Source organism: Thalassophryne amazonica, chromosome 16 (genome assembly GCF_902500255.1).
Source record: "Thalassophryne amazonica chromosome 16, fThaAma1.1, whole genome shotgun sequence".
NCBI classification, from domain to species: domain Eukaryota; kingdom Metazoa; phylum Chordata; class Actinopteri; order Batrachoidiformes; family Batrachoididae; genus Thalassophryne; species Thalassophryne amazonica.
In genome coordinates, this window is record NC_047118.1 from 38015987 (window position 1) to 38027233 (window position 11247).

At 38.0% G+C, this 11247-nt stretch overlaps 1 protein-coding gene across 7 annotated transcripts in view; it reads right to left on the bottom strand.

The window, feature by feature from the left end:
* Window positions 1-9170, bottom strand: part of LOC117527581 (WW domain-binding protein 11) — a 28980-nt gene extending 19810 nt beyond the window's left edge. For 5 of the 7 annotated variants that reach the window (XM_034189993.1, XM_034189994.1, XM_034189992.1 and 2 more), the window contains exons 1-6: window positions 4031-4094; window positions 3863-3894; window positions 3672-3765; window positions 1731-1927; window positions 1284-1417; window positions 38-204 (exon numbers count right to left, since the gene is read on the bottom strand). In XM_034189993.1, the coding sequence (XP_034045884.1) occupies window positions 38-204; window positions 1284-1417; window positions 1731-1927; window positions 3672-3765; window positions 3863-3894; window positions 4031-4094 (688 nt within the window). Of the gene's footprint in view, window positions 1-37; window positions 205-1283; window positions 1418-1730; window positions 1928-3671; window positions 3766-3862; window positions 3895-4030; window positions 4118-4825; window positions 4846-9007 lie in introns of those variants that run through there. The other 2 variants (XM_034189988.1, XM_034189989.1) reach the window with 2 other exon arrangements.
* Window positions 9171-11247: the final 2077 nt, after the last annotated feature.

Consider the following 11247-nt stretch of genomic DNA (forward strand, 5'->3'; position numbering starts at 1 on the left):
ATATAAATGACCGAGTTGATTAATATTTCTGTGATACCTGTGTCTGGCCCGTAAGTACGTCGAGCAGGAATACCATAGAGTGCCAGGACTTGTGGAGGAGGTGGTCCAGGTGGCGGGCCGGGGGGTTTCTTTCCTGGAGGCAAACGTGGGACACCTGGCACTGGTACCATCACTGATCCAGAGGATGAAGTCACAGATCCTTTACTGGACAGGTGAAACCATGCAAATGCCATATATTAGGGGTGCCGAAAAAAAAATTGATTCATGTCCGAATCGCGATTCTTATTTATTAAGATTCTGAATCAATCCAAAATGTCCAAGAATCGATTTTTAACATGCATTTGTTTAAACATTTTCTTAATTACTCGCTGCGTGTACTGTTTGTCAGGCAACAGCCTCCGTACTACAGCGTCCCCACTAGGGGAGGGTCCGGCGTGCTTCAAACATTCGTAAGCTGCAGCTTAGCATGGTGGACGAAGAGCTGATTCAGCCAGCGCTGTCTTTGCTGTAGGCAAATGTTTGGGCGCATTTTGGATTTTATTATTTGCTGCATAAGAAGGAGCTTGACATGACTTATGCAGTGTGCAAAATCTGCAAAATGAAAGTCAAGTTCTTCAGAAACACTTCAAATCCGCAAGCCCACATGCTACGCCATCACCCGGAGCTAAAAGAAGTGGAGCAACGGTCTCTGCCGACGACTGACCAGCACACACTCCATCACTTCACTAAACTGCCAGCCAACTCTAAATGAGCAAAGCGGATAAGTAAATTTATATCTTTAGAAACACTTGATTAACCTTGTAAAGCTGCATTTTCTTAAACATAAACATTTTTTAAGTAATATAACTATTTCTCAGAGCTCTTTCAATCGAAAATCGATTCTGAATCGAATCATCACCTCAAGAATCGGAATCGAATTGAATCGTGAGTTGTAAGATTCACATCCCTACCATATATTAACACATAATTCATAAAGCAAGCAATGACATACTGTAAAGACAAACACAAATAGGACAACCACAATGGAGCTTCATTTTGGCACATTCTAACAAATTTAAAAGCCTTTTTTTAAAGCTTGGTCATTCAATCCCCTTTTTTGTGTCCTTAATTGCTATTCAGTAAAAGTTTTTTTTTTTTGTAAAGATGAAACTTCATCAGTTGTCTTTTCCTTAGATGACTGACAACTTTATTAATCATATGGAACAATGATGCCCAGCTTAAGGGAAAACAATTATCTCACAGAAACTTAAGCAACAACAACAAAACACCATTTCAATGCCTACCCAAAAGAGGTGGTTTTCTTCAGTATGGAGGGAGGCTGAGCTCCTGGCAGCGGGATGTCCTGAATATGAATGTTTGAGGGGGCATGAGGCATATCAGGCAGAGGGATGCTGTCCACCTCAACTGACTCTGCATTCTGACACAGGGAACATAATGAGAAAATGGTGAATAAAGTGAACAAAAAGGTCAGAGCAATGTATTATTACTACAAATTCCAAGTTGTTTTTTCCACTGTGCTGATGTGTCCTAATATTTTTTCCTGAATTTTATCCTGATAATTCAACTCCAGTGAGGTAGGATTAAAGGAGCACATGTTCATTCATAGAGGTGGTCAATTCAAATAATTTTATGTAAATTCATATCAAGTGAAGAAAGTATGAAACCTCACTGATGCTTTCAAACACATACATATTATATGGTAGAGACACAGGTGGTTAAAACAAACACACCTTGACCGAGTCAAAATAAAGAGCCAGCTGCCCTCGTTTGGTCTCATAGTCCAGCTCCAGTTTGCGCAGCTCCTTATAGGTATCAGGATTCTCCCTCTCATACAGACGAACAATGCGCTCAAATGTTTCACGTAGTTTCTTCCTCTTGTCACGTAGCACCTTCTCGTTCAACAAGGGCTGCTGAACTGGGTTGAACTCTGATAGATATTAGGAAATTAAAAAGTTTAAGAGATTTTCAGCAAACACATGAGGTCAGATGGTAACTTAGAAATTTTTACCTTGTTCTTACATAAATGGACCAAAATTCAAAAAGGCCTTAAATTCACAAAAATGAACACTCCACCTGGTTTTAAAATTAGACATTTGTCGAATTTCACATTAATAATAATACTGACTCATCTTCAACCGCTTACTCCAATTAAGGGTTGCGGGGGGCTGGAGCCTATCCCAGCAGTCATAGAGCGTAAGGCAGGGTACACCCTGGACAGGACGCCAGTCTGTCACTCACTCACTCACTCACTCACTCACTCTCTCACACACACACACACACACACACACACACACACACACACACACACACACACACACACACACACACACACACACTTTAAAGTTTTGAATCCACCTATCCTGCATGTCTTTGGATGTGGGAGGAAGCCAGAGCACCCGGAGAGAACCCACACAAACATGGGGAGAACACGCAAACTCCACACAAAAAGGCCACAGGTGGGAATTGAACCCATAATCTCCTTGCTGTGAGGCAATAGTGCTAACCACCAAGGGCGCAATTTAGAACTAGAAATTGGGGGGGGGTGTCAAAGTGCGAGGCCCATAGGGCCGAAGCCCATGGGCCGGTGGTCTGGGGGCCACTTTAAGCCCCCAGAAGCCAACGGTTTCTAGATAAGCTCAGATGCATTCTGAGCATCCAGAACAGTAATTTTAATGTTTTGAGAAGACCATAAAGTGGACACAATTTGACTTATGCAATTTGAAACTGTGGATATAAGTACTTTATTCTGAGAATAGCCAGCATTGATTTTATTAACATCCTGGTGTAAATACAGTATCACCACATGCGTAGAACTTAAAAAGAATGAAAGGCTGAGTTTTCATTAAAAAACAACTGCAATGTGGTAAAATGTATTCATAAATATGAAAGAACAGGCTCTTAATTATTAACTATCGCATACTGCATTTTTTTTTCTCAAGATTTATTTTTTTTGCATAAGTTTGAAAAAACAACAGATTATAAGTTTAGGATAAATTACTTATCATGAATTTAATTTTCGAAGTGGCACTAATGACAACACTCACACTGAACAAAATTTTGCTTGCATAGACTGATTTTGGAGATAAAGCAATAATTGCAGATGGGCTTTCTGAGGTCCCAGACAGCTTTTCTGATTTCCTTTTCTAACTTTCAGAATTTAGTAAATTAGCATATGGTCCATTGATACTTATGTGTAGACACTAGGCCCTAGAGGCAAGTATTTTTGGTTTCAAATCTGGGCAAATGCAGTCCCAGAAAATTCCGAATGTGACAAACAAGAAACAGGTGTTATAAACAAGTCAATGCTGCTAAAAATACAAACTTGCAGAAACAAAGATACTATTCTGGTGGTTTTGTACATAAGACTGATAAGACTGACATGGTTTGCACATAAGACTGGCATAGCATGTTTCAAGTACACACATATATGTCAGAAGGTGGGGGGGACATACCATATTCTGTCCCCCCCGCTTGAAAAGGTGGGGGGGGAGATGTCCCCCTTATCCCCCACGAAATTGCGCCCATGCTAACCACTAATCCACTGTGTAGCCCCATTAATACTACTACTACTACTACTACTACTACTACTACTAATAATAATACTAAAAAATAACCCATATAAAAATTTTAACTTGCCAAGTCCATTTTCATAAAAAAGTAAACACCCTCACCCATCTCATCCAGCTTCTCCATGTCTCTGATGATCTGCCTTGGATCTTTCATCTTTAGCACCGCTGCTCTCACCATCATCCTCTGCTTTTTGTTCTTGAAGGATAATTCACAAAGTACAGACAATATCATCAAAATACTGTTAAGGGGACAAGGGGAACAGAGCAGATGAATGAACCTTCTTGAAATGTACCTTCTTCAACTCCCTCTTTCTGGCTTCCTTTCCTATAGAAGAGTTAAAAAAAATGTACCCAAGTTACCTTATTGACAACAGATGATCAATTGTCTAGGTTTTATGTTTAAAAAAAGTCAATGTCATGAAAGCAAAATTATTATCGCATAAGTTGGTGTGAATACTTACTAGCTTGGTCAGTAGGGTTCATAAATTTTCCACTCTTGGTGGAGGAGGTTGACCGCCGCCCCATGGTGATGGTGTCTGTTCTTCACCCTAAAAACATTAAAATAGTAGAAATGACAAGTGAAATTCATGTTAGATGCTTTACTCCAAAGCAAAATACAAGTGAGGCAATGCATAACACTAGCAGATCACCAGTAGGCACCACAGAAAGCTGCTACAAATTTAAAATCCAGGGCTTGTATTCACAAAGATTCTCAGAGTCCTCTCAGAGAGCTCCCAACTTAGAATCTTAGCTTAAGCACAATCCAAAAAGTTTCTGAGCAACTCTGAGCAATGAGGGGACAGAAACATTTATCTTTGTGAGGAGGTGTGGTTGATGCCATTGTTAGGTATAAAGCAGTCTTCTAAAAGCTGTGATTGGTTGTCACAAAAAAAGGGGAAGAAAAACCAAGTTATGAATAGACAGTACTAAGAAATGTGTACTGGTGAAAATAATTTTGTCATGATGATGAAACTCAGCAAAATTAAATTAAATGTAACAGCTTCAAAATGTCTGAACATACTTCATTCACATGCTAATTATATTGATTAGCTTACTGTTATGTTTACTCTTCATGCAGGTAATTTTACTACTTAGTATATTTGACATTAATGGTGGCTGCAGACTCAGCTGTCAGCGATTCCTGTGATTGCTGGCATCCTAACAAAAAGCAGTTTGATTTGGCATAATGACCAAAACAATGAACAAAATGGATTTAAAAAAGAACTGCAAAGCCCAACCGGACAGAAGAGCAGTACCTGCTGTTGGCACAGCTCGTGGAGGAGAAGAAAAGAGAGTTTTAAGAGGGAAATTGGGTCCCAGGATCACAGCACAAGGGAAGAGGCAGACTTGGGAGTACACTGGCCAACAAATCAGTGCACCTTTCCTTCTCCTTGTGCGCACAAGCGACGAGTGTGAGAAGTACTGGTAAGTGCTGCAATCGAAAGCAAGAGTGGTGAGTGTTGTAGGCTACCATTTAGGCTACGGCTGCTGATATCGCTTACTTTGACATTAACAATTATATGAATGTTATAGAATTCACATGCAATTTACATTTTTCAGGTATTACAGCGTTGTGATGATCTTCATCTCAGGCGTTATTACATTACTGCAATGGTCGGAAAAGCAAGCTCATTCCTGATGAGGTCAATCACAAATGTTATCCCTGCACCAAGCCGGTAGCGTGTTACTGAATCACTGTTATTCAACATATGGAGAATATCTCTCCCTCCTCTCTGTCTTTTGGTTGTCTTGTCTATTTAAGACACTCTTAGGCTTCTTAAAAGCCTTACTGAATTTTATCCCGATAATTCAACTCCAGTGAGGTCTTAACAGTTATTGCCCAAGGCCAAAATATGGTCATAGGGTTTTGCAGAGGCTTTGCATCCGTCCGGCTGGCCGTGCTCAAGTCCATTCCTATTACTGCCAGGGCCTTAATATTCACAGGGAATATTCTTGGGACACAGACTTTGGACAAGTTCAAAGATGGCTAACAGTGGCCTAATTTAAGAGGTCAAAAGTTCAGATTCTGTTTCCTATTTTTATGCTTATTAAGGCTGAGGGTATTTTAGCATTCCGTTGTTTCACCTTAGGAGCTCTCTTAAGGCCTAAGATGCTATGTGAATAACTTTTATCTTACAAAGGGAAAATTCTAAGAAATGTCTTTGAATTCAAAGAATTAAATGGAATCACTAAGAGCTACATTTAGCCTTGGGATGCTTTGTGAATACAGGCCTAGGTCTGTTGGAGCTAAGACTGTACCAATTTGTTTTAAGGCCTAGTTCAAAAATAATGAAGCCTAACTGCTGATATGCATTTCATTTGTCATGAACAAGCCATTATTTCATTTAGCACTAGGGATGGGTATCGAGAACCGGTTCCTTTCGGGTATCGTTAAGAAATGATTCAATCCACCGACATCAATAAGCTTTTTGCTTAACGATTCTGTTATCGGTCCTTCAGAGTCTCCGTTATTTTGGGGGGTGTTTGTCAGGAAAATGATCATTTCTCTACATTGATTACAGACCCTGCAGCGGGTCCGTAATCAACTTTTCTGCAGCGCAGCTTTGCTTTGAACCTTGAACCAATCGAAGCAGTGGTTCGCAGATTGAAACAGTGCTTCGACTGCTTTGTTTATTCTTTCTTTCTTTCGCTTAATTTCCCCCCGCTAAAACCCCAAAGAACATACATCTGTGAGTATTATTTACCTTTTCTATGTTAAACCGACCTGTTATGGTTAAACATAGATGGTTATGGTTAATAGATGTATTTTATAACTTAAAAACGGGAGCGATGCTAACGCGTTAGCATGTCTATGGCATTTTCAATGTTAAAAGTTAGCATTAAGCAGTTGCAGCTGTCATCACATTCAGGTGCATTTGTTTTCAAATTGTAATATTTTTTAAATTTATTTTTGTTTATATATTAATAATCTAATGATTATTATATACAATATGTACTTATTATATACAGTTTTTGAGAAAGAGACAAAAAGAACCTGAATAGAAACACAACAGAAAATATAAAACCAACTAACAATGAACATACATAAATAAATACATACATACAGAAATAAATAATTGTTTCCTGTGAACACCTAGTGACTCCTACACCTCCATTTCATTCCTGTCTTATTTAAGTTTAATGACAGTTTGTTTTGGTCAAACCATATTTTCAGTTTGTTAATTTCTTCGGTGATTTCCTCCAGAACTATCTGCCAAGCTAGAAAACTGCTGCATCCTTGTAAGAGCAGAATACTACTGGAATGAATTTGAATAAGGAAAGTTGGGTTTTTTTTCTCACTAAATGGATTCTGCACTGACTGCAGTTTATTGTCTGGAATAGTCACAGATTGCAATTCAGAGCTTCTAGAATTCATTTTCGTGCAGGTGGTGTTGGGGGGTAATTTTGGGTTCCAGCTTTTTTTGTTTTTTGTCACTTTCATCCCTGAATATGTCAATCGTGAGTCACTTTTGTGCAGATTAAAGTTACTAACTGGGACTCCTGTCTTGTTGCGAGAAAGAAACGAGAATCGTCCTCCGTTCTGTTCACACAGCTCCAAACGCTGCGCGGATCTCTGCCAAGTCAAGTTAGAACGATAGAGTCCAGTCGAAATTAATAACTTCAAAGCAAAACACAGTTTTGTTTATTTTTATTTATGTCCAGAGATCAAGGATACAGTGACCAATTTCATATTTATTTACTTTAAGACTCAATGAAATACATAGAAAACCTGTAAAGCCTACTTTTAGTACAAAATTCACAAGGTATCGATAAGGGAATCGATAAGCAGAATCGATAATGGCATCGATATCAATAAAATCTTATCAATACCCATCCCTATTTAGCACCATCCAGATTTATCTGTGAGTTGCCTATAGTCTGTTTGACAGGTACTGAAAATTTCATGGAAAAAGTCCACACGGTTCCAGAGATATGCACGAAATTTACCCCAAAAACAGCACTTTTTTCATCAATTTTGTGTGACTGATATTTAGCATTATCATTTAAAATTGAATGGTAAAGAAATAACCTTGTATTTTGTCAGTTTGCTTGTTTGTGCTTCATACTAACACACAGTAATACATTTTTGGAAAGGTAGAAATGTCATTTCCCAGAAAAAACATGTTTCTAAAGCAAGGTAAAACTGTCGCAAGCGTAATGTCCTTGTTTTATTTGTGTTAAAACCTTAGCTGTATCTCCTACTCTGCTTCAATAGAATAATTATATTACTTGTTCAATACCAGGAACTAATGGACAGAATTTATTTGTTTCAGGCTTCTGCAGATTAAAGAAGATACCTCCAACTGTTGTCACAAGTGTTACGCTCTAGCCCATTATAGTATATATGCACTGATAATTTCTAGCAATGACTGAACCGAGACCAATAGAAATATTGAAACTCTGATATGTAACCATACCTAAAATGATAACATACCTAAAATGCTAACAATTCACAAAAAGACCACTTTTAAATTTTGATGGTTATGTCACATTTTGGCTTCATTATTTTTGAACTAGGCCTTAAATCTATATTATTGAACTAATGTTTTCACTAGCTAATAAATTCAGACATTACAGAAAGGAGCGCTGTTGACCAAGCCTCATCTCATGTAACAATTCAATTACTGAACACCACATTGCTTTTGACCAGAAACTGTGCAGATGCTGCACAAAGTTGGAGACAGCTATGGATTTCCATGACATGTAACAGAAATCTAAGATGAGTAAATGAAGAGTTCAGATGCAAAACCCAGTATCTCCAAAACCATAAATTTTTAGTTGAGGCCAACATGTACTTGGCTGTCAAGGGGACCATCACTGTGCAAAATATGAAAGAATTTGAACAAACTGTTTTCATTTTATTGATGAAAGTTTGTGCATTTCCGGACATGGTTTTCTTTAAAACTCCATTTTCAACTGTATTTATCTCCATTAAAAAAATACTGGGTTTTGCATCTGAACTCTTCAAATGCAGACCTCAAGTTTGTTTAAAACGGTCAAGTTTCTACATGAACAAATAGTCATAGAACTGTGGGACTGACGATGTGGGGACATGAGGCGTGTTTAAAATTAAAAGCTTAATTCTCTGCAGGTCCAACTTCTGAACATCTACGTGTACAAAGTGTCACCTTTGCATGTGTAAAACTGTGATGGTTTAGAGGCGATAATGACAGGATGAATGTTGTCTCTCAACGTCTCTGGATGGAAAATAACATTTTAACACGGGGCTACTTACTGGACATGACTTAATCAGATATGTTCAAAAATCTCTATATGCCCAACATTACAATTTTAGTACATTTTTGACGTTCTACATAACGCTGATAAGCTACCCACTGCTAGTTAACAGGTCAAAAGATAAGTTAGCGGTAGCGATCAGCTTTAGCAAGGGCCGCTGCATTAGCATGAACCCAGAGAGAGCAGAATCAGATTTTTACCTTTTATTCGTGTAAAACGTGTAGAGCACAGCGCCCTAAACAAAATAAAAACTTATGTTAAAGTTCTGTTAAAAAAAAATCAAAGCCTTTTGGATTTAAAGCACAAAACAACTTCTTTAGCCAGTCGCCATATTTACTGTAGCGCGGCGGAGAAGAGCGGATGTGACGCACCAAGTCAACTAAATCACAAGCCAAAGTTTTGTTGCCCCCAGTGGCGAAATGCAGTACAGCAGGCTAAAGTGACATACTTCAGGCTTCAGTGACATAAGAAATGACATATAATATTTCTGAAAAAATTATACAACTTAGTATACACAAATGTATATTTTAAGGGCTCCAGTCAAGGGACACAGAGTTTAGAAGAGCAGTAGGACCCCTCTCTGCTGTTCTGACTCAGTCTGCAGCTCAGATAAAACATCTCCACAAGGTCAACTAGAGCATCGCCCTCTAGAGCTCAAACATCTACCAGCACTAGTTTCCAATTCCACAAATTCTTACCTTGGAAAAAAAAAATCAAGGTCAAAGTCCTGTTAGAAGTAACCTTTCACTGGCACTCACTATCACCTGATAAAGTTTGATCCGGATCTGATCCGGATTGTGGATTTTTTGGACATTTGAATTTAATATTGAAAACCCCATTTGGTGTACATTTTGCATTGTATCTCAATTAAGAGTGACTCAGTTGCTCTCATTTTTCTGTTATGGATTTATCTACACCACCAAAATTGGATGGAGGTTCCAATATTATGCCTGTTTGTCTATCTTCCAGTTACCAGTTGGAAACCGAGTGGCAAAAACCAAATTGTGCATAGCTAATGCTCTGTGAAAATTATCTGCAAAACAATTCAGAAACCGAAAAGTTGAAAAAAACAAAAAAAACAAACCTGACAACACCACAAAAAACCTCAATCCAATGCATGAATTAAAAACACACTCCTGACATTTGATCACATATAATTTAGTTTATGAAAACCTACTTATAACAGGACTTTGACCTTGACAAGTTTTCCAAGGTAAAAAATTGTGGAATTGGAAACTAGTGTTGGTAGAGGTTTGCACTCTCTGAGTGTGGTGCTTTAGTTGAAAGTTCATTCAGTGTTAAAGGATAGGGATTTTTCAAGATTTTTTCCGACTTTGACCTTTGGCCTATGACCTTGAAAATGTAATCAGTTCTGGCCTATGGCCTATATGAATCTTCTCTAAAAAAATTCAAAAAGACATACGGAAAATTGTGGGTAACAAACAAACAAACAAACAAACGGGCAGAAATATAACCTCCACCCAGCTTCATTACGGAGGTAAAAAAAAAAAAAGAAAAAAAAATGAAAGAAGAAACCTCTTGGAGTTTTCAGGCTTCCCACAGGTGATTCTAATGATGGAATAATTCCCTGTAAATGTGACACATCACAATGCCCATAAAAATCATGCCACTTTAAAAACTGCGTCTTGTTTACTTCTCAAAATGAGTAATTTCCTAGAATTAAAAAAACTTCCTTACTGTGTGGAGTCGCCAAACAGGTCAGTGCAGGTTTACTGTGAAGACAAATACGGTCTGTCACCGCAGTGAGACAATAATCTGTGTCACACACGTGACACCTGACTAAATAAAGACTTGAAGAAATAGGGTCACTGGGGGGCTGGAGCCTATCCTAGCTGTTATTGGGAGCGAGAGACAAGGTGTACAGGTGCAAAATGCAAAATGTTGGCAACTAATAAACGGGTGATTTCAAGGGCCACCCTAAAAGATGAAAAACAGAAAACTTAAAACTGCTGGACAAATGTACAGACCTAAAGATTTTATGATTATTTATCTGTTTATGTTTTGTGTTGCATGATTGCCTCATGTATGACTGTAAAATGCACTGAAAATATGCATTAACATTAATGTACAGGTGCATCAAAAACAATTTAGACTTCATAAAAAAGTTCAATATTTTTTGTCAGGTTTTCAGAAAGTGAAAAGTTTTAAGCTTGTTTTATTTTAATTTTGATAATTATAGCAGACATCTCCCAAAATAGAAAAAAATGAATCTCAGTATATTGAATATTTCATAAGATCAGTTTAAAAAAAGGATTTATAACACAGAAAAGTCAAACTTCTGAAAAGTATGTTCATTTGTGCACTCAGTACTTGGTTTGGGCACCTTTTGCATGAATCACTGCATCAATCTGTCGTGGAATGGAGGCCATTAGCCTGTGGAACTGCAGAGGTGTTATGGAAGCCCAGGTTGCTTTGATAG